We start from the raw sequence: 24,074 nt of genomic DNA, 5'->3' as shown, positions 1-24,074 counted from the left end.
ATTGATAATGCAATATATTACCAAGAGCTGAGATTATCTGAGGTCTCAGGTGGCTAGATGTTTATTGTTTTAATTGTTTAACATAGTTTTTCATAGAAATTATTATTGTAATATCATGATTAAGTTAGGTTTGTAGCAATTTAACAAGTAACTGAGTTTCGTACAAAAGTTGGATTAAGTGAAGAATTATGCCTTTGGAGGAAAATATTTCAAGCTCAAAAAGAAAACCTGGTATATATTAATATATATAAATGTTAAATCTTTTGCTTGTATAGGCTGTATATTGTAGTTTTGTGCTAGTGAAAAATCTTTGCAAACCACTAACCCCTATAACCACAACCACTAACCCCCCACTACTAACCCCTATAACCACTAACCCCCTAATCACCAACCTTTAACACTTCCCACCAGCCTATTCCGCTATTTACCTGAGGGTTCTTTACAAGTGCCTGTAGTTTACGTTTAAAAAGTCAAGCAGATCAATTACAACATTAATTTTTGAAACCTATATAGTTTTGTAATTTAATTAAAATCTATGTATATTATGTGTTGTTTTACTTTTATCAAGTGTTGTTTACTTTATCGTCCGGCACAATCGCAGAGTGGTAAGCGCAACTGCCTCTAACCCAGAGGTAATGGGTTATTGGATTGTCGTTGCTACCATTGTTGGCATATGTGTTCTTGCGCAAGACAGTTAACGGCAATTGCTCCAACCCAGTGGTCACTAATAGGTTGTCCAAATTATCAGCCATAAATACAATCATTCACAAAGTAACATACTGTAACTCGTAAGGTGACACAAGGTGTATGAAACAGAACGTTTGTGTTGTAACAAGTTAACGAATGTCTTTTATCCTGCCATTCATTTATCCTTGTATTATTTTAGGTAGCCGGGGTGGTGTTTCTTTCTTCAGTTATTTTACCCAAGAATTGACTCATGGATATTTCATGGACCAGAACGATGCGAGGTATACTGAACGACGAGAGAGAGTTTATACATTTCTCAAACAACCAAGAGAAATTGAAAAGGTGAGACCCTTTCCACCTGTTTTATATATATATATATATATATTTGTTTACCTTTAAATAACCACAAAGTAGCATAGGCTGGCATCAGGTTTATAAAACAGAACATTTGTGTAATAACGAATGTCGTTTTCCAGCTGTGTTAGGATAAAGCAAGTTGCATAAATTCATTCATTTAACATGTGTGCTTTTACAACCTGTAATATACTTATAGGGTTATAGCTATGTAATTGTACAAGTTTGGCACAGGATTTGCAACAACTATGCTGTTAGATTGGCACCATGGATAGGCGGTTGCATAATAATTAAACATTTCTGCATTGGATGCTCATCACTAATACTGATACTAAAGAGATTTGTGTCTTCTAGAGACTTTGCAGACACTCAATTGTCACTAATGGTAGCACCCTCAAGGTCAGGTAGTAGGTTAACCAAGCTAAATCTCCTGTTTTATCGCATACCTTACTGTAGGACGTTACTGCTACTAAACAGTATGTCAACAAATAATGTTTGATAAACTAAATTTAACATAAATTTCCAGATGATGATATATGGATTGTTTTTATGTCTCGACGTTTTCTTGTACGTTTTTACCTTTCTTCCTCTGCGAGTGCTCTTCGCTTTGCTTAAGTTGCTGTCAGCTCCCTTCTGTTGGTTCCAAAGGTAAACGCTGTTTGTGTATTATTTAATTGGTCAATTTAATTATAAACCTAGGCTATTGCATGCAAGATTAATCAAGAACTTCATGAAAATATCAAGAAAATATATATCATTTGATAAAATTAATATATACATATATACATAAACATAATATATAGAGTCATAGACCATTTTTATTTTCTGTGCTAATAACAAAGAGAGTTAGATTCAGAAGGAACACACAGTGTTTAGTGTAAGCCTAGAAATACATGGAAAGTATCTACTCCAAGTGTAAAGTTTTGAGTATGTTTCAGTGAATGTTTAATTAAGTAAGAAAATCAATCACTTTATCTAAAGTAACGGTAAGTGCACGATGTTAACATTGGATTTATATTTAATTGTAATTACTGCAGGACTATTTAGTAATTAATTACTCAATAAAAATCTTAACTTTTAAATAGTTTAATTTGATTTCCAGGCGTTCTTTGCTTGATCCAGCACAGAGCTGTGACTTATTAAAAGGTGTTATATTTACATCATGTGTTTTCTGTATGTCTTACATTGACACTTCAATCATCTATCACTTGGTACGAGCACAGACGCTCATAAAGTTATACATCATATACAATATGCTAGAGGTAAGGGGTTGTAATTTTTGCAGCATTTTTAAAATCTGTATACAGTGGCACAGCCAGGGGGTTTAGGGGGTCGTGACCCCACCCCCTTATAAACCAAAAAAAATTAAAAAAATATAATTAAAAAAAATGTAAACATTTTTTTTTTAACATTTTTTGGTTAAAACCCCCTCCTTATTTTATTTTCTGGCTGTGCCACTGTCTGTACCTATATATATTTATATATCATTATTATCATATATAATGACATGAAAAAACAGCCAACTGTAGACCAATTTTAATACCTTTACATTATCATTGGTAATATATGATTGTTCACTCTTAATGGATTAAGCAGTTTTTAAATATTCGCTAATCGCAATACTAATCTTTATTTTTTATTTAGGTTGCTATGTTGAATTGTAATGCATGTATTTGGCATTTAAAACGTTATATAGACCTACATAGTAACTTCATACCTTGTAACTTAAAGTTAACACTGCTATTTCCCTGTCACATAAGGATGAAGAGGTGTAATGTTCAAATAATACAATGATAAGAAAAAACTAAGAACTAATCATAAAAAAAGAACTAATTATAGTTGCAACTTGCAATATCATCAAGAAAAACACATGGTTTATGAATCACCTGTCTACAGGTTGCAGATCGTTTGTTCTCGTCATTTGGCCAAGACATCTTAGATGCATTGTTTCTCACTGCCACTGAATCTAACCGACAAAAAAGAGAAAGTTTTCGTGTTTTACTGCACTTGATACTTGCTGTTATTTATGTCTGTATCCTTATCACACAATTTTGTTCAGTACTCCCAATATTAATTATCATTTTCTATGTATGTATGTTTTTATGTCTGTTTAGGAATTATTTTTATTTTTCGACTTAAAATTGCTTCCTTGAAATGTTTGATATTTCTAATACAATTCTTTGCATTTTAAATAAATAAATTTATTTTCACTATATACACTTTTTAAATGTATATAGATATATTAATATAAATATATTCTTTTTTATTTTTCCTTAACCAAGCCACCACACAGTTAGCCATGCTGTGTTGGTTTTGTTTGAAGCCACCACATTAAACGTTGCGTTTAATTCCCACAACAAAGTCCTTCTAACGATCATGATGGCAAATAACTTTGTTGAGATTAAAGGAACAGTTTTCAAGAAATACGACAAAAATAATTTATTTCAGGTATAAAACTATTTTGTCTTTTCATGTTTCTATACTAAAAAACCTTCTATGGAAAAGGGTCTATAATACTTTTATATTATTTCACTAAAACAGGAACTTATTAAGTTTTTTTTATCAGTGCAAATGTGCAGCACACTTCGCTTTTTTACACCTTATCAGTGCAAATGTGCAGCACACTTCGCTTTTTTTTTTTAAATACCTAAGTACATTAATCCATTTTACGTTTATTTTCACTGAACAATCTTTTATGGTCCACATTTTTTGAATAAGTTTATGTTTAGAGTTTGTTTTGTTATCTTTACAAAATAAAAAAATGTAACTTTTCCCAGATTTCCTGCTCTGACATACGTGAGCGGTTCCATTACTTTGCATTGATGCTCGTGGTTCTACTGCGTAACATGCAACAGTATTCATGGAACTACGAACATTTTACTGAAATTATTCCAAACATGTTGATGCTTCTGTCTTCAGAATGTGTTGGTCAGTACATATTTCTTATTCTTGCTAGATTTGAAATATCATTTTGCCTACTCACACTTCAGCACTCTGAGCATAGGTCTAATAATCAGGGGTAATATCACATGTTTTTAGACTCTAGCATTTGTTAATTGTTAAACACATGATTAGGAAATATGGGGTATTACGTGTTAAAAGTAATCATCTTAAATAAAAAATAAATATATTTTACAGTTGATTGGTTCAAGCATGCCTTTGTACTCAAATTCAACCATATTCCTATTGAGTCCTATAGCGAATACAGAGCCACGCTTGCATATGATGTTGCAAGCAGTCGGCACAAAGATTCAATTAATGACCATTCAGATGTTGTGTCCCGAAGGTTGGGGTTCATTCCTCTACCACTAGCAGTGCTGGTGAGTTACTCTAGCGCTTTACTTTTACCAGTTTCAGATTTTAGTGTATGTAGTAGTGTACTAGTATATAGAATCAAAAAAAGGTTTGTATAGACTTTTGTTATTCAGTGGAAAAGATAGCCTGGTGCTTTACTCCGGTGTTAAATTTGTGCCAGATACAGAATTTAGTGTATGTAGTCATAGGCGTCGAAACATTAAGCATTCCGACGAAAACCGGGGTGGCGAGATTGCAGTTACGTTACAGGTTATGATGTCATACGATACGTAACTTTCTAGAAACCGCATTTTTACTGACGCTAGCCTGCGATGGCCCGTACGAAGGCATTACAATTCGGCTAAACAAACAATAACCCAGTTAAACAGGCGATGTTACTGCATCCCTAACGTAAGCGTTTTCCTAATGAAGTAAACAAGCGCATACGATTTGCATGTTTTATAAAATAAACCATTCACGATTACGGTCGACGATTGAATCTCCAGTGGTTACGCTTTAACTTTTGGCTAGATTTATGTTACTGTTAATTAAACCATAGTTTAATAAAGAAGTTGTATTATTAAACTATGATTAAATGTACGCCCACCAACGTAACTGTTACATCACAAGCTGTGTAGTGGTACTAGTATGTAATATCGTAAAAAAGAGTATAAACTATTGTTATTTAATGGTAATTTAACAGTGATCTTAATTGAAACAGTGGTCCAAATATACTTGAAGTAAAACATTGTGTTAATACTTGTTTGTTGGCGTAATGAGCCAACCCTGACCTAACTCCACACGGACGTACGAAGCTGTACGTTATAGAATAGAATGTTTTGGTTATTTAAAAATAACTTCTTTAACAGATATTTCATGTCACACGAATATCCATTGATTTTCATGGAGCTGCAGGCTTCCTTGTGATACTGGTTGGTTACGTGATGTAAGTCCTTTTATATGATATAAAATATTTAGTGGAATTGGGGAAGATGGGACACTTTTTCATTCTATTTTCTTGTCTCATTTGAAGGTAAGCAAAAAACACTCAAAGAATTATAAAATCATATCCTCACGACTCTTAAAGACCGTTGTTAATTGTTTAAAACACGATCAGGATATTTGGATATCATGTGGTAAAGGTGTCCCATTTTCTCTCATAGTCCTATATATATATATGTATATAGTACCACTTTAATCAATGCACTTTTCCAGTCTCACGCTGTTAAAAGTGTTCAACAGCATCGTAATAGTAGGCAAGGCCTGTTGTTATATTTCCGATGACGAAGCGCAAGCAGCTAACGTGCGAGTAAATGGAGCACGCATTGCTGTGGTCGATCCATTCGAACAGCGGGGCAACAAAACCATCCTCGTGTCCCAGGCGCGTGCCCAGCCCCCCGAACCCACCGTAAAACCGCCGGCGAGTGGAGATCCTGGTCTGGATTCAAAGAAATTGCTTCTGTCGCCCGAAAAGAATCGCAAGTTGCCAAAAGAAGTTACGACGCCGGCGAGGTTTCTTACTAAATATTTAAGTTTTTTTCAATGATTATTATGAATGCGAGTGCTGTGGGGGTAGGATGGGATATCTTTAGCACAAAATATCCCTTAGTTTTATTCATTTGTTTTAACAATTACCCCCGCTTTAGAATAACACCGCTTTAAAATCGTGTTGCTACAGTAAAAATCTTTAATAAAAAATGTACCATATTGCCCCAACTTACTATATCCTTTTTTAGATTACGTTCCATGCGTGCCCCTTCTGTTGACCACACTGTTGCGGCTGGTACCAATCTCCCAAGCCGTAATGACGATGACGTAGGTGACGTTGACGTTCTACGTCACCAGGCACCCGATAGCGTTAGGTCACGCAAGCGCCATACAGCCACCATTGTAAAAGCCACTGCTATCGATGAAGAAATTCACTGATGGCGTTTTTGAAGAACTGAAACCACTTGCACTTTATACAGTTACAGAATCTGCCTTATAGTTTAGTTTAGGATTTCAGAACAGAAACGCTTCAAGCTTTTGTGTTAGTATGCTGTTATAGAATTGCATAATCTGCCACAGTTTAGCAAAGGCTATGTCATATAGCAAAATTGCCACAATCTTTAGGCTAGAATACTAGATTATATTCTATAGGCTATTTGCTATCTTCTGTTACAAGCATCCCATGCCCACACATGTGGTGCATAAGATGTTTTTAGTTCCTTTTACAAATTACTGTGAATTCCGATGAAAATTTATATTTGAAGAAAAAAATCTTTGGAAAGCTTTTTCAACTTAACGTGTATATGCTGGTGCTTTGGCACCACATAAGGTCTTTTTTCAACTAGTTTACGATTTTGTTTATAAAGACACCTGGTGTTTTGCATGTGCATTAGCCTACCTATAGAAGTTTAAAACTTATATTTTACGTGTTTGAATTTAGAAAATGAAAACAGAGTTAAAAGTAGGTTATCTTTCTTTTGCATTTGTAGTTAATTTAAGTTGGGTCTGAAACTTTGTTTACAGAGGCACAGACAGGCAGAAATATTGCGAGTGGTCATAATATAATACTGTTGGGGAAGACGGGACACTTGATATTCAAGTATCTTGATCGTGTTTTAAACAATTAACAACAGTCTATGGATGTCGCAAGGATACGGTTTAATATTTCTTTGTATGTTCTTTGTTTACTGTCATTATCTAAGGATTCGTAAAAAGTGTTTGTTTAAAACATGAAGAGTGTATTGGCAAGTTAATAAGACATATTTTTTTACAAAGTCATAACAGAAATCGGACTGAAAAAGATCGAGTTACAACTTATATACATAATAAATTACTTTACACAGCACTGCTGAGACAATTGCAGGAATAAAAAAAAACGAAAGCAGTTATACATATATATATATCAAAAGAAAAAAAAGAGTGCAACCAAAAACTTATGGAGAGTGTTACAAGATAAAACCAAGTTAGTCTACAAACTAAACGGAGGTGCAGATAGGCGGACTCTATTTGTCTCATCACCCACTACTAGTGTATTGTATTTATAGAAATCAACCATTTCTTTCACACTGGCAAAGGATTTTTCACCTTCTGTATACAAACCGGTGGCGAATCTACCGTCAGAAACTCTCTTTCTGATGTGAAAGTTAAATATTGTCTGATTATGCAACAGCGTGAATGAGTAAGGGTTTTTCGCGCCACCGGCTCGACTTTTTCTTACAACGAAACTTCCTTCCTAAAATAAAGGGATAAAGCTTCTGTATAAAACTGTTGTTGGGTATACTGAGAGTGATGATATAGATATGGTGTTAAACAATTAAAAACTTTCTTTTGAAGTCGCGATGCTACGTTAAAATTCTGTTAATGTTTTTGTTTGCTACCAAAAGGGACCAGAATGCTTTGGGGAATGAAAACATGTCAGTTGGTACCCGACCCTACTATACAAAAACTGTTACTGATAGTGATAGAATGTATAGTGTCGAACACTAGTCTAGGCTTGCAGAAATATTATCCGTCATACCTTATTTTCTGCAAGCAGAGCAGCTTCTGCTTGTTGCCTTGTCACGTCTTTGAACCATTCCTCTAACTCTGTCGGTTTCACATCCACGGATTCTAAATAAAAAAGCACATAGTTTTACCACGTTCTCAATATGCGTATATGCCCGCCTACAATACACATACTCATTTCTAGATATGATTCCATCATAGACGGTGAAGAACTTCGCCACGGAGACTGACTTTTCTTCGGCGTTGGGTAGCGATCCCGAAATATCGATTTTAACTCCGGGTTTTCATCACTGTTTGAACGACGTTTAATATCCTGAAGTTTTCTAAAAAAGGGAACTGCTTTTAACGTTTAATTTCAAAGCGCAGCTCCAAAGCTTAGCAAAATTTCGCGCATGTCATCAATAAGATGACCAAATAGGTCTTACAATACAAAGAAAATAGATAAAACTGCAGCCCATACCTCCATAAGTCTTCTTGTCCTGTTTTTCCTGTCAATGCGTCTGCTTTCCGTGGAAAGACAGGAGATACAGGTCGCACTTGTTTATTTGCCTGGAGTTGGAACGGCGTGTTTCTTTCTTTGCCTTCTAACTTCAACTTCAGCGGAGAACCTATGAGCTTCTGCTTAGCTTGACCAGGATCGTAAGATCGCCCAGCGCCAGTTTCTTCGATTTTTGGCAAAACCATCTTTGCCGAAAACCCGGGATTTGTATTCCTTGCAGGTTCGGCTTCCGTTGTTTTGCTTTCCAAGTAACTTGACGGCACCCAACCCTCGGCGCCATTTAGTGTTGCCAACCACCAGCCGTTATCCGACTGCTCAATTACCTGCAAAAAAAAACAGCTTTAAAAAAAAACACTGATAATGCCTTTGCATATATCAGAATCAAATGCGAACTATCTTTATGACATTTTTCGAACAAGCTATATAGTAAGGCGAGGTGTTTGGAACACGGGGCAAGTTGGAACATATTTTCAAATCTGCTTTTACAAGTCCTCATTTGGTGATAGACGAAAGCACTCTATACTATATACTACAGTCTATTTATCCCAATTTGCATGCTACCCGTATCTGTACCTTCACGATTTGCCCGGCTTTAAAGCTAAGGCCGTCTTCAATTGAAGAATCAAAATCGAATAAAGTTATATACAGGTTGTCTTCGTCGTGTTTCTCTTTAATGCTATCTTGTCCCCTTGTCACCTTGAGCGTCCTTCTGATTGTTGCTCTTTTCGGCGGTGGCTTGACGAGTGCTAATGTCGATTTCTTGACTGATTCTAAAGTTCGTATACCATTTAAACATGTTTTTATTTGGAAATGAAGAATATTTACAGAATTATAGAACCGTATCCTCGAGATTCTAAAGGCGTTGGTAATTGTTAAAAAGACAATTAGAAAATACGGGATACTATGTGTGTTAAAGGTAGCCTATCTTACACCACATTATTATACATTAGCCCCAGGGATTAGTAATATAGTAGGGTGGGGGAAGATGGGACACTTTTAGCACTGAATATCCAAATATCCTGATCGTGTTTTAAACAATTAACAACGGTCCATGAGAGTCGTGAGGATACGTTTTTATTATTCTTTGACTGTTCTTCGTTTACTGCCATATAGGACGAGAAAATAGAAAAAAAAGTGTCCCATATTCCCCCACCCTTCTATATAACTTTAGCTATGCTTTGAAGATCCTTATTGTTATGCCATATATACCTGCTGCACCAGGAACACTTTCAGTTGGTGCTGTGTCAGTCGCCCAACTGTACGTCCGTCTTGATTTTTCCAAATACGAGCCAGGCACCCAGCCTTCGTTACTATTATACCTAAGAAACAACTCCATTAGTTACAATATACCACCTCGCGAATCTCTGCCCCTTGGTAAATTCTCACCTTGCTAGCCACCATCCTTCTAGATTAATTTGCAGAACTTCCAACGCTGCTCCCATCGGGAAACTTATCTCGTCGTTAGAAGTAGCGTCGTAGTGTGACGTAGCGACGTACCACGTACCTGCGTCAGTCATACATAACGTTACATTATGTCACAGATTAATAATATGATTCACCGGTTTGACCGAGTGACATGCTCGGTTTATCTAAATAAGGATACAGTAATAAGGAAATGCAGAGGACAAATCAGCGCGATGTCTGAACTAAAATAAACTCTTAGTATGAGTTATTGCCACAACTTGATTGTAAATTGTGTATTGAAGTAATCGACCTTGTCCCACTGCAGCCTTTTCTGTCACCAAATCTTCTTCACTGCCATCCTCCTTTTCAAGGTAGGCTCCTGGAACCCAACCATTGGATCCGTATGTATTACACACCAACCACCAGCCTGTTATAAAGAACAACATGTTAAAATTTTTTAACCCTCTTATTGGCGCTAGACGAATATTAGAGGCAAACTTAATTTCAAAAACCATTGAAATGTCAAACTATTATAGGGACAGTCCTACATTTATTATAAATCTGTTGGACCCGAGTTATAACTGTTACGTCGTCATTTCTTTAAAAATATTTAAATCTTTTTTCATAAACCAAAATGAGAACATTCATATACCACTTTCACTTTTTTCAACAACCTCCACCGTTTCACCAGAATGCAAACTAATCTGTGTCTTTGCCTCAGCTTTATAATCAGCAATAGCGATATACGTTTCAAGCTCTATCGGTCCCGTTATGTCTTGAATTATCTGCGAGACTGTAAAGCAGTATTATAAAGACGGCACTTATATAGACTAAAGTTTATATTACTATACTTTACTATACGTTTCGTAGTTATGTATATATATATATAGTTCGTTGCTTACCAGCGGTACTTTGTGTCTTCTCCCTGCAAATACAAAAAAAAACAGACATTTAAAAGTTAAAAGTTGATTAAAATTTTGTTTTAGTGATACAGCTCAACCAAACGTGCCACAGTAGAGTTTGAATTCTGCATCATTAAGATACATATGGTCAACCCTATATATTTATAGTATTGCATATATACGAACTTTGTGTCCCGGGCGATATCGGAAGAGCTAGTTTCGAAGAACCTCAATATAGTATCGCACTGTGATATGTGCTCCGGTAACAGAAGTAATGACTGCAAAACAAGACAAATCTCAAAGCGAACATGTGCATAGGCATCTTTGTATGCATAAAAAAACATTAAAAAACAATGGAGCAAAATATGTTGCAACAATAAATATGTGGTTTAATTTTTAAAACGAGAACACAGGTTAATTCTTTATTTGGTTATATGTGGTTTTTCATGGCCCATTTACCTCACAGTATTCACTGATACTGCCCAGTCTCTTCAGTGTTACATCACGGGTGTGGGAACGCTTAAACAATATTTTCCCAGGTAAGAAGGGAAGGATTCTCCTGGATGGATCTTTCTGTCCACCTTCCAGCGGAAATTTCTCCAACAGCGTCATCTGATGCGTATATTGCGGTTATTGCGTATTTAGCAACAGAACGCCAAGGCAAAAATGTTATATATAAGGATGGGGGGAGATGGGATACTTTTTCATTCTATTTTCTCGTCCCATCATTTGGTAGTATACAAAGAGCATTCAAAGAATTATAAAACCATATCCAACTCCCATAGACCATTGTTAATTGTTTAAAACAGGAACAGGATATTTATATTTTATGTGCTAAATTTGTCCTATCTTCCCCCACTCTACTATAGTACTGTGGGGTAAGACAGGGTAACGTTAGCATCAACATCTCACATTTCCTGATTATTTTTTAAGCAATAACAGCGCCATTTTATAGTCGCAAGGCTACAGTTATCTATCTCTGTAAATATCCTTTAATCAGTAAAAAACGGAACAATAAATAGTTCCATCTTACCACATGTACCATTTTACCCCACGTACCATCAGTATAAAGAAGGTTTGGTAATAAACAATAACTCACATGCATCATGAAAAATGCACTGAACCTTCTCCCAACTGTACAAAGACTGCCGTCGCTCCATTTTATCTCGATAAGGTAGACCTATAAAAACTTTCTATTATCAAAATCGCATCTCAAATCTCACGTATATTATAGTAATATAATATAGTACTCACATAATGCTTAGACGGTAATCGGCGCTTTTCTATGTCAATCACCCTTACGGATTTTAGAGTTCTGTTCGCCATGGAAGGCATATGGTTTGCTTTCTTTTCTAATAAGTTCCCGAAACTTGTTTGATGCTGTAAAAAACCCGACGTGCTCTGCAACTTATGCTCTGCTGGTGACTAACGCCTGTATGGTATAGGTGAGCGAATCTTTTAGAAATTCCGGAAAATGAATCACTGCCGCCCACGAGAGCAAGGCCTATTAAATGTTACTACGGTCCAATCGATGAAACAAAGTGAACGTAATTCTGTTGTAAAGGGCCTATTGAGAGTTTGGTCATACCGTCCGCCACCGCTTGTTTGAGGTGATGAGTAGGTGCACGTACTTCTCTTATGCAGCTAATAATTTCCGCAAATGATCATTAATTATATGACAGAATATGGTGAAATTTGGTAGGGTGTATTTTATTGCAGAGTTTCGTTGTTTTGAAGAAACGTAATCTGTTAACCGGTTGAGTCAATAGTCGTGTTGTCAGTCAGATTTAGCAATACAGATTGGCAGGCTGTGGAGAATAGTTATCCTTCGGTATATCACTGAAGAGGCCTTGTAATATGCGTATAGATGTCAAAGGGCATTTCGTTCGACCGAAATTCGTTTTCAATTTATGAGCTTGGATACCTACCGGTAAGAAGGAAGAGTTTCTCTTGCATGGAGTAGGAGAAGGAAGTGCGTGAATTATTAATAAAGAAACTAAGAAGAGAAGAGTGAGAGGAGAGGAAATGACGCCCAACTCAAACGATGAAACTTGTATACAATCGGTACGCACACCACAGCGTAAAACCTGGACGGAGTGAAAGCTAATGTTTGGTTGGCAGAAGTAAAATTATATTAAAAATAAGGTTTAAGGTTTTCTAGAACCAACAGCATTTAGAGTTTTAGACAAACCAAAGCAAAGGTTATTGGTTAAGAGTCTTCAGTTCACTAACTACATCTGTGTTTCTAATTCGTCTTTAATTCTTAGTAAGAAAGTTATTTTTACATATTCAACTGTCACGGTAAATTCTGCTGAAGCATGCCTGAAACCGAGGAAGAAAAAAAGAAAAGATGGGCACAAGCTGCTGCCCGCAGCGCTTATATGACCCCAGCAATGGTACACGCATTGAAAATGTCCAAACAACAAAGCCGGGTAATTGTGCTAGCCGGATTGCTTAGTATTGGACTTGGTCATATTTCAAGATTTTACAATTTGTTTTTCAGAACAAATACACCGAACAGTTCAATAAGACAAAGGCAAAATTCACGCCTGTTGCATCGACCCCGGAATTGGATAACGCTAAACGACAAAGCTCCCTGGTCAGCCGGACACAGTACAGAAGCGAATTTGAAAAAAGCAAAGCTAAATTTACTCAGGTTTACGAGAAACGTAACGTATAATATTCAGTCATGACTAGAGACTTGGAGGCGTTATATTTCGCGTAATATATAGTAGGGTGGGGGAAGATGGGACATCTTTGTATTCTATTTTCTCGTTCCATATGACAGTAATCGAAGAACAGTCAAAGAATTATAAAAACGACCGTTGTTGGTTGTTTAAAACAAGATCAGGATATTTGGATATTCAGTGCCAAAGGTGTCCCATCTTCCCCCACCCTACTATACTTATAGCATATTTTGGTGACTAGAATACACATGCCGTCTGCGTTATATATTAAAGATAATATTATGTTGCCTATGCTGTATATGCAGCATTCACGTAGATTTTGTTTGTTTTAAACTGGAGGATAAACACGTTATTACAGATAGCTGACGACCCGGAAACTCTGCGCGTGAGCAAAGTGAGTAAACAGATCAGTAACCTGTCTTACACTGGCAAAGGTGCAGCGAAACCACGCAAAAGAAATCCAGCTTGTGAGTTGATAAATGGGGGATCAAATATATTTCCAATGAATGACGGTTAAATTCCTCTCTTTGTGAAATGTATTTAAAAAGCATTAGTTTTCTAATGCTTATGTTAAGTCAGTGCGCGTAGCGTATTTAGCGACTGCATTCACATGTTTATGAGTAACTGAAACTGTATACCAGATGACTCATCCCTAGCTATTTGCTACAAGTTTTAACATATTAAGTTAAACTATGATATAAACAGTCCTGAATTAGGAAGTATATTTCTGTTTTCCGTCAGCTACGAGAGATCGAAGTAGTACCCCGAGAGAAACAATAGAAATCAAGACCGAGGAACCTGTTTCAACGCCCGTTATACCTGATTCCGCTCCGGTACCCGAGAATACAACACGTGATAGTGATGATCAGGTATCAGAAGTAAAAGAGTTTGAAAACTACGATGATCGGTCGGAAGACGCAGAAGCCGAAACGCCTGAAACAAACCAAAACAATTTGGAAACACAAGAGAATACCGCAGTGGAGGAAAATGAAACACAGGAAGTTACACTGCCACAAAACGGGGACAGTAATGGCGAAAACACCGAAGAATATTCAGGTAACGGTCTTGGGGAACCGGCGCCAGAAGATCCGGTAGATGTCGAACCAGAGCAGAAAGCGGAAGCAGTGCCGATCGAAACTGAAGAGGAAAACATATACGACCAAGCAGCAGACTATGCCGATGATACTATCCAACAAAATCAGAGCTATGATACCAATGAATACAACAACAACCAGGAGGCCGAATACACTGAGGCGGGTGGGCATGATAATTCAACCCAAGAAGCTGTATATGATGATCCGGAAGAGCTTAAACAGCCAGAGCCTGCCGAAGAAGAAGAAGGCGGAAACTTAGATGATTTTTACGCGAATCTTGAGTGACAGCTTGGCTAATTCTTCTGTAAACATCCAAACTGGATAAGCCATGTAGTTGGCAAAATTTGCCCAATTTCACTCACTATAACGGACAAATGAAAGGAAGTGTAAATACCGACAAAGATGTTTTAAGTATGGAGTTAGCCCAATGCACTTGGTTGTAGACAGAGTGTATAATAGTGTCAGTTAAAACGACCATTCATAAATTGAGTTTTTATCCAGTAGTTTTTAAATTGCACTTCCTATTTCGTTCTTGTGTTTTTAAACTGCTGCCTTTATACAGCATCCTAAGGCAATATACCATGCGCTATGTATAATTCACTGTAACTGATTATAACTATATTGCGAATATATAGCGCTGTAAATACTCTGCGCATCTGAGGCAAACGTATTACGCGGAAAACATTATAAATAAATCAGATGCCATTGCACTTTCATTTAATTTTCAACAATTTTAGTAACACAGTTAGGAAAACTGAAGTTTTATATTTTTAATATGACTTAGTTTTTGAATATTACAAAAGGGTATATTATAATAAGGCAAAATCTTTTTATTAATATAGTATGGTGGGGGAAGGTGAGACACCGTTTCATTCTATTATCCCGTCCAACTCGGTGGTAAAACAAGAACATTCAAAAAATCATAAAACCGTATTGTAATGACTTCAATAGACCGTTGTTAATTGTTTAAAGCATGGCCAGGGTATTTAGATATTATGTGCTAAAGGTGTCCCGTTTTTCCCTAACCCATTATACTCTTTTGATTTCTCTAGATAAATGATTTGCTATTGAAAGATAGTGTAATAAGGGTTCCACATCTTACAAACTGCATCACGCACGGCTTTCTGCAACCCCCGTAATTTTAGTTCCACCTGGACAAATCTCCAATACAGTTTCGCACTCCCGTGTTATTTTAAGCTGCGGCGGCTGCGGCAACCAAGTCAAAAACACAAGTATCGTGAGGATATACTTTTGTGGGCCTAAAATGTGCTATAACCCTTGACCAGCTTGAAAAATGAGACCATAAAAACGCGTCGCTCATAGCGCAAACTTCCATTTCGACAAGAGAAATTAGTTCATTCGGCGTTGGTCGAATATCTGGACATAGTTCTGCCGGGTACCGTTCGTCTATGAATTTCTCCAAGTCATCGAGTGTCCATACAAAGTTTTCTTTTGTGTTGTTCGAAGTACTGTATAAGTGCGTGTAAAGTTCGGTTAAATTTCCCTTTACTTCGCGAATGAAAGTACCCAAAGTCGGCGGTGCTGCAATGTAAATGGGAACACGGAGTTTTGTATTTCCTTTTGGAATCATTTTTTGTTGCACTTGCGCAATCGCACGCGCCACTTGTTCGGGAACGAAAACTTTGTTGCATATTTTGTCTTTTGGGTTTAATCTGCACATGGCTGCTATTATCTCTTCGTCATACCTGAAAAAAAGGTTTTAAGTTGCTAGTCTTATATAAAAAAACAAAACAATTACGAATACAAAGTTACGTACGTGGTAACTCGTAATGCGTGTACAAGGTGTAAGAAACATAGCAGTATTGTTGTTATAACGACTTTCTTCCTCCCGCAGCGCGAGGGTATAGGAAAGTTACATTCTATTTAGTTTATGTATATAGTAGGGTGGGGGAAGATGGGACACCTTTAGCATCTAATATTCAAATATCGTTATCTTGTTTTAAACAATTAATTCGGTCTTTGGGAGTCGTGAGAATACAGCTTTGTAATTCTTTAAATGTTCTTTGTTTCTTACTAAATTGGACGAGTAAATTGAATGAAAAGGTGTCCCATTTCCCCCACTCTTCTACATATATAACTTAGCTATTTCGTAATAAAAAATGGGAATATATCCCAGCCAACATATTTACCTCCAATGTATAGCAATGAATGGGAGATTGTTTGTCGAAGTGTCAACGAAATTCTTCGCTATATTGGCAACGTATTGAGGCCGTGTCGTTGCGCGTTCGATGGCTGCAAAAATGACGTCATCCGACTCTGTTTTCAGAGCACCGAAAGATAAAAGCTTATCGACGTGAGAGGAATTGAAAAGTTCGTTTGAAATCACACCTTCGTGGAAGTCGACACTTAATGCGATGTAAGGGTGAAGAAGTATTGGGCATCTTGCAGTGGAACTGTATAATAACACGAGGAAAATTTTAGTTGAATTACAATGATCTAAACTCTGCCAATTATATACATATATATAATATTAGGGTGGGGAAAGATGGGACACCTTTTCAATCTATTTTCTTGTCCCATTTGGTAGTAATCCAACAAAATTCAAAGAATTATCAAACGTATCCTCACGGATCTTAAGACCGTTGTTAATGGTTTAAAACACGACCAGGATATTTGGATATTATGTGCTAAAGGTGTTCCATCTCCCCCACCTTGCTATAAACTAATGACATATCTTTACGAAGAGCTTTGGACAAGCGAAGAGTCATGCGGCTAGGTTCGCTGCGTTGACCAAATAACCACGTGTCAACATAAAACACAAAATGATAATCTAAGGTTGCCCTATTGGTTATTTCTGTCCAATGCACGATTTATATACCTGATAAATTTTTACCAAATGGTGGGTGCCATTTTATATAGTAGATTGGGGGAAGACGGGACTCCTTTAGCTCATAATATCCAAATATCCTGATCGTGTTTTAAACAATTAATAACGGTCAATGGGAGTCGTGAGAATACAGTTTTATAATTATTTAATTATTCTTTGTTCATTACTAAATTGGGCGAGAAAATAGAATGTAAATGTGTCCCGTTTCCCCCCAACCTACTGTATATTATAGTTCGAACGATATAAATTCTATACAAAACTCAAAGTAAACGTACTTATAAATATCATTTAGTTTCCTAATATCCAATACGATTTTGGATCTGACATTTTTCGGGTAACTTGGGATATTACTTGGTGGGCATTGGAGGGTACTTCCGCTTTTGATGTATTCTTCTCTGTTTTGATCACTAAATATCATTATGTCGTTGTCACGTTCTACTTTGTGCAACTCGTTGCAATTTATAGGTCTTGTCTGCCAAGAAAAACATTAACATTAAACGTATTAACATGACTTGTAATTTATCAATTTGGTTGTGGTAACTGAACTTGTTAGTATAATGTACAAAACCAAAAAGTTCAGGATCATAATTGTGGGCGTATGTGGCCTTGGGCAAGACACTTAACGGCAACTACTGTAACCCTGTGGTCACTTATGGGTTGTCCAAATTATCAGCCATACACGAAAAAAAAAAAATCCCCCAAAAATAATCACCCACAAAGTAACATACATGATAACTCGTAAGCTAACACGAGGTGTATGGACCCGTGTTAGAACAAATGTCGTTTTCGGCCACGCGAGGATAAAGCAAGTTCCATTCACACATACATTAAAATAACGGCAAAACAACAGTTGTTTTGTAACGTCCTAAGATATAAAATTCTGCTAACAAAATATTTAAAAAATCTCACTTGAAAAATGGCGTCTATAGTGTGGTTACATTCTTGCTGAAATTCTTCCAAAGTTACGGTTGTCATGAACTCAGCCAGATGTTCGACGTTTATTCGATTTTTTGGCGAAACTACTTGGAGTCCATGACGTCCCGGGTCGTTGAATTGTGGGTAAAATTGTGGGATGACCAAAGATCTGGATATCAACGTAAGGTTTTTCAATTTCTTATTAAAATATGAACAATACGTTTCGAAAAGCGTTTGGACGATAAGAAAACGGAACACTTCGTTTTTGTTAAGGGTGAACCGAATTTTAAAGAGTATATGAATTAGTAAATATAGTAGGGCGGGGGAAGATAAGCCACCTTTTTATTTTATTTTCTCGTCCCGTTTGATAGTAAACAAAGAACATTTAAACAAATATAAAACCGCATTATCACGTCCCCAATAGACCGTTGTTAATTTTTTAAAACACGATCAAGATATTTGAGCTTTATGTGCTATAAGGTGTCCCATCTCACCCCAGTTACTATATGAATGTCATTATAACATAAAAAAATAAGATTCTTTGTTTACTACCAAAGGAACGATAAAAATATAAAGATGTCCCATCTTTGCCCTAATATATACCACATAGGCCGATTTGTATTAATGTATAATATAGTACTGTAAGAATAGGATACCGTTTTTCTTCGGATTTTTTTTAAAACAATTAACAAAGTTCATTCAGAGGCGCGGGGCCACGAATATAACTCAGTAAATATTCTATGCTTACTACCAAATAGTCCGGGAAAAAAAGTTGAAAACACGTCCCATCTAACCCCAACCTATTATATAAGAAGTAACCGGACCTGTTTAATTTAATTGCAACCAGCATTGATTCTCTGAGGCCAAGCAACTGGTTATTCGGGCCAAACGTAAGAATTGGGAGAAGAAATTTGTTGCGGTCTAATTTGATCTTTGCTTGAGCTTTTTTTATGATCAATTTTCGACACGGAACATTCCTAAAAAAGGAGAGTCAAATACGTTAATACAGGGGAAGTCAAGCGTGTACCGATTTTAGTATTATGGAATAGCGAAGATAGAAAATCGCAATAACCATAAAGCTTGTTTATACGTCAAAATGGTTATCTAATAAAGAAAATGGCCTCATCTCATGATTTCAGTTTTTTGTTTATCAAGTGTGGAATAAATTGAAACATTATATGACTGTGATTTACGCCAGACAGAGCATGTGTATATCTCGTGGGTGAAAAGTCTTAGCTAAAAGATTTAACAAGTTAAACATTGATAACGGAGACAAAATATATAGACATTTTTTTATTAATCAATCGTAAGTGATAACACTGTCTAAACAAAGGTACAGTATTTTCCACCACATAACTACCTGAAGGCGTTTGTTCGAAAGCTTAGTTCCAGCGGTTTCTGTTTCGGTTGGCCGACTTTCTTCAAGTGAAGTACTTTCATTCTTCGAAGAGATATGTGTGTGTTCTATATATAGACACCACAATCAGTAATATTTAAAACAAAGTTGTGAAATATTTGAAAGAAAACTGATCAAATAAAAATAAGTTTTATGGCTTCTGTCTGGATCCTAGACAAAAAGCCTCGAAATTTTCCGAGCGTGTATCATAACCACATAACAGTGAGCAGATAAAAGCGAAACGTGCGTTAATATTTAGGTGGCGTTACTTTACATGGGTCTTTTAATAATATAATATATGTTCCTTTCTGAAAAACTGTAACTAGTTAATTTACGCCAATTTTCCGTATAAAATATCGTGTTTTCCATGTCAAGATCCCACAATACAATGCAGAACAGTCACGTATCCGAAAAAAAGTTGAAAATATAGCCAAGACACACATTCACATTGGTTACTGCTTCCTATAAAATATCTCTAGTGTTGGCCGTGCATTGATACACCTTTATGAGTATTTACTTAGATATATACGACTTACAAATGCAACTTAAATATATATATATATATTGACATAATAAATTGATCAAGTCACCTTTGTTAAACTGCTGGTTTACTGAAAGAATCTTGTTAGTTCTCATTGTTGTAGTTTCTGCCAAGGAAAGTGTCTTTGTTGTTGTTTGGGCCGTTGTTATTCGTAAACTTGTTGTTTTAGACAGGACGAAATGGTCTATGTCATCGTTGATTCGATTCTTCACTTTTGTGGTAATACCTCTTCTATTAGGTTGTTTATCATGCAATGGGGATTCCAATTTAAGCAAAGTCCCAGACATATAAATGATAGTTAGAATTGAAACAATACCCAAAACGCGAAAAATAAGCGAAATCCTAACCATGTTCCAACCTATGACACACATACGGATTGGTTTTTATACCAGTTATAAGCATACAAATATTTTGCTTCCTGGATATGAATTACAAAAGTAACTTGAAAATGCAAAACTGTAAAAAAGAACCAAGATGTCGGTATCCTTTTAAGTTAAACTACCTTTAAGTTTGGCTTGTTTGCTGAAAATTATTTGTCTAACATCTGAAATAACCGATACATATTTTACAGTCTACATTATAAATGGCTAGGCTGAACCATGGGCTGTGCCGACGTTTGGTATGTACGGTCTGTACTAAAGGTGCTCACTTCCCATGTTTAGAAAAAAGAGAACGGATTATGTTTCCAGCGATGGCGCATTCCGATTACTTAAGAGAAAAAGGCGGAAAAACATACCGACCACTTTTACTAAAATTGAAATATTGGCGTTGCTTCTAGCTTTCGACTTAAGCTTTATACCTCATCATACATACAACCTTGCAAGCTATACTATTTCTTAACAAGAGTGTAAAGTAGTACATTATAAGTGACTTGAAAATCAAGCCATATGTTACAGTTAAATCGGCCGTCTATCAATCGCAATTACATTTACTATCTACTAATTGCCGTTTCACCGAAATTAGTGTTATTTGGCGATATAAACTAACCCGCGTTATTATAGTTGTCTCTTATCGCGACCTTAATTAATGATGATGTTAAAAACATTAGCGTACCCTGTAGGGAAAATATTTGAGTTTGTGGTACAAAATAATTCATTGTTTAACAAGAATAACAAAGCACTTGCTAGGCTTATAGTTTTTTGATTACATAAATTATTAATGCGACTGCAGTTTATATGTATTTTACACCATTCAAGAAATCAATTGAGATACAGAATATACTTAGTGCATTTGTACCTCACATTTTAGTTTCAAGCGTTGTTTATTTATTACATTACCATTTAAAAAATTGTAAACACCTGATTTAGAAATCCTAAACACCTAACAACAGAACCTCGACCTTGGGAAAGCAATACACCTTGAACGGCTTTACTGGAATATTTAGTTTTTGGCAGCATCGATGAATAGTATAACCAAATGGCACGCAATACAGGAAGTATTATATTACGCTGTATAAAATGGGAGGAATTATAAACCAATCATTTCTTGATTACCATATTCGCATTTTCATTCCTCTTCATGTCCTTTTTTCATTCTTCGCCTCGTCCTAATAAGTAGTAAACAAAAAATGTTCACACAATTATATACCGAAATTCCGCGACTCTCCAGGTGGCTGTACACAATATCCGGAATTCGTCCGTTTTGTCCGGATTTAGCTGCCGCATGCGGAACTCGGTAATGGGTTTGCATATACGACTTCGCGGGCGAATTCGCACGCCGGATACTGTGTACAACCACCTTAAAAGAGCGTTGTGAATTATTTAAAGCACGACCAAGAAACATAGGAATTAAACTCTAACAGTAATATATAGTAGGGTGGGGGAAGATGGGACACCTTTAGCACATAATAACCAAATATCTTGATCGTGTTTTAAACAATTAACAACAGTCTATGGGAGTCGTGAGAATACGGTTTGATAATTATTTTAATTTTCTTTGTTTACTACTAAATGTGACGGGAAAATGGAATGATAAGGTGTCCCATTTTTCCCCACCCTACTATATCTTACCCCACAGTACTGTATATACTAGATGGGACTTAAATTAGGTGCAACGTTATAGGTATAATAGTAGCAGTACATCGCCGACAGTGGCACTAAAATAAATTAAAATGAAACCACAGATGCCCTCACCACTTTTATGAGCGGAAACAACGCCATTGCCCGAATCGTGTAGGAGTGTATGAGAGTTAGCCCACATCTGATTTTCTTTAACAATATTTACGTTGGGATTTTACTATTGGTTTGGCTTTGACTTGTTGCCTTCCCACAATATAAAGTCACTTTAACTCATTTTAAAAAAGCAGAACGTGCTTTAATGGCACGTTGTGGTCATACTTAGTACTGTGGGGTAAGCTGGGACCCCTTTCACACGGTTTATGGTCGTGAGGATACAGTTTTATAATTCGTTGAATATTTTTTGTTTACTACCAAATGGGACGAGAAATAAAATAAAAATGTCTCCTATCTTCCCCCACCTTACTATATAACCAATTAATTAAAAATTTTAACGTTTGCAAATGTAGTGTTTCCGTTCAAAATTTGTTGAATAGAAACTTACTCCCCAAATAGTTCCCCGCACTTATACACTTTAAAATAAAACTGGAAACACAATCAATTACAATTTACCTTACAACCAGCGTTAATTGCCTCCCGCATTTTAAGATTACACCTCGCGTATAAAACTCCAACCATTTCAACGGCGCATTTACAGAACGTGGCAGTAAAGACGAAGTTAGTTCTGCACCAGCTTGGGATATGGTGTTCTACTGCAAAACTTTGAGTTAAGTATTATTTTAGTTATAAACCAGTACTATATAATATTATTTGTGTACAGAATATTGCTATTTAAAACTGTTTCCACCACTATATGTAGTATTTTTCTAATATTACTATTGGTATTAGTTTAAACATTTATGTGTCTTGCGTACTCTTATACCACTTATATTAAACATTAATATATATATCAATATACTATATTCTTTACATTGACATATTGTTTTCAGATGTTGCGTGACACTTCTTTATTGCGTCATAACGAACGTCACTCGCCACGTGACACGCTTTTTACAATGCTGACGTAAAAATCGCAACGTTATTCGTTACGTCACAATATGTTTGAATGACATCGTGTCATAATAGCTTTCGTAATAGCTCGCTACTGTTACGTCATAGTAAGGTCGTCCTTCGCTCGCACACGTTCGTGACGTCACAACGCGATTTCTTCTACGCTTGCGTTTTTCGCCTTTTTTTTCGTGGGGCCCCATGCGCGTGTTTCGTCAGCGCAAGGCACATTACTTATTATCCAAATGTAGGCTATATTTATTATAATTACATTTGCACAACAAGCGCAAAAGATGTAAAGAAGATCAAAAAATGGTAAAGTATTATTTACAATAGGCATTGTTACGTACACTTCCTATTTTCTAGATAACGTCAGAGATGTGACGTCACGAAGTGGTGATGACGCGACAGAAGAACCTACTTCGTAAGTTTTCGTTTTGTCACAATAACCATTAATTAAAAGAGTAGTATTTGAGATGTTTGATATTTTTAGAACATGGTATGTGACGTCACAGGAAAAGTGGACCGTCGAGCACGAAGATGGAATGAAGGTTATTATTACGTAATAATATACAAAATATTGGACATAACTATGCTACAATAAACAACAATTAAATTATTGCATATTATAAGATGTACAATTTTTTTAATTATAAAAGCATGGTCGATTTTTTTTTAGAAAAGTCAGCAGAAAAGGCTGCAGAAGGAAAGCACAAGGTAGTGTTTGTTGTTTAAACAATTATAATATCTGTATATATCAACTTAACATGTAGTATTGTGGTGTAAGATGGGATATATTTAGCACATATTACCATATACCATACAGTACCCATTTCTTAGCGTGTAAGGTTACAGTATACAATTCTTTTACGTGTTCTCTGTGGGACAAAAGAAAAATA

General features: G+C 36.1%; 4 protein-coding genes across 5 annotated transcripts; 2 read left to right on the top strand and 2 right to left on the bottom strand.

The window, feature by feature from the left end:
* Positions 1 to 88: 88 nt before the first annotated feature.
* LOC100182298 (transmembrane anterior posterior transformation protein 1 homolog) lies at positions 89 to 6,787 on the top strand. The gene is made up of 11 exons (XM_002120018.4): positions 89 to 231; positions 887 to 1,029; positions 1,568 to 1,689; positions 2,144 to 2,303; positions 2,938 to 3,073; positions 3,335 to 3,489; positions 3,819 to 3,969; positions 4,180 to 4,361; positions 5,205 to 5,281; positions 5,551 to 5,847; positions 6,072 to 6,787. The coding sequence occupies exons 1-11, from the start codon at positions 189 to 191 to the stop codon at positions 6,259 to 6,261; spliced, it is 1,656 nt and encodes a 551-aa protein (XP_002120054.1). The 5' UTR covers positions 89 to 188; the 3' UTR covers positions 6,262 to 6,787.
* A 261-nt stretch (positions 6,788 to 7,048) lies between these two features.
* On the bottom strand, positions 7,049 to 12,127 carry p47phox (neutrophil cytosolic factor 1). 2 transcript variants are annotated; one of them, NM_001033828.1, is given in 15 exon segments: positions 7,049 to 7,555; positions 7,841 to 7,932; positions 8,002 to 8,150; positions 8,288 to 8,371; positions 8,374 to 8,649; positions 8,900 to 9,096; positions 9,536 to 9,645; positions 9,713 to 9,830; positions 10,041 to 10,157; positions 10,383 to 10,523; positions 10,633 to 10,655; positions 10,819 to 10,910; positions 11,092 to 11,244; positions 11,732 to 11,812; positions 11,887 to 12,023. In NM_001033828.1, coding segments are annotated over 12 exon segments (1,383 nt in total). In that variant the 5' UTR covers positions 11,959 to 12,023; the 3' UTR covers positions 7,049 to 7,555; positions 7,841 to 7,932; positions 8,002 to 8,150; positions 8,288 to 8,368.
* A 749-nt stretch (positions 12,128 to 12,876) lies between these two features.
* On the top strand, positions 12,877 to 15,129 carry LOC100184771 (LIM and SH3 domain protein Lasp). The gene is made up of 4 exons (XM_002119735.5): positions 12,877 to 13,064; positions 13,136 to 13,288; positions 13,678 to 13,786; positions 14,061 to 15,129. Exons 1-4 carry the CDS (start codon positions 12,951 to 12,953, stop codon positions 14,696 to 14,698), a joined length of 1,014 nt encoding a protein of 337 aa, XP_002119771.1. The 5' UTR covers positions 12,877 to 12,950; the 3' UTR covers positions 14,699 to 15,129.
* Positions 15,129 to 20,581, bottom strand: LOC100176078. The gene is made up of 7 exons (XM_002121001.3): positions 20,163 to 20,581; positions 19,537 to 19,640; positions 19,001 to 19,153; positions 18,171 to 18,345; positions 17,537 to 17,733; positions 16,564 to 16,827; positions 15,129 to 16,119 (listed from the first exon to the last, which is right to left on the bottom strand). Exons 2-7 carry the CDS (start codon positions 19,614 to 19,616, stop codon positions 15,606 to 15,608), a joined length of 1,383 nt encoding a protein of 460 aa, XP_002121037.2. The 5' UTR covers positions 19,617 to 19,640; positions 20,163 to 20,581; the 3' UTR covers positions 15,129 to 15,605.
* Between the last annotated feature and the right edge of the window lie 3,493 nt (positions 20,582 to 24,074).

The sequence above is a fragment of the Ciona intestinalis genome, chromosome 8 (assembly GCF_000224145.3).
Source record: "Ciona intestinalis chromosome 8, KH, whole genome shotgun sequence".
Classification (NCBI taxonomy): Eukaryota; Metazoa; Chordata; class Ascidiacea; order Phlebobranchia; family Cionidae; genus Ciona; species Ciona intestinalis.
This window is presented reverse-complemented; position numbering and strand designations above follow the sequence as displayed.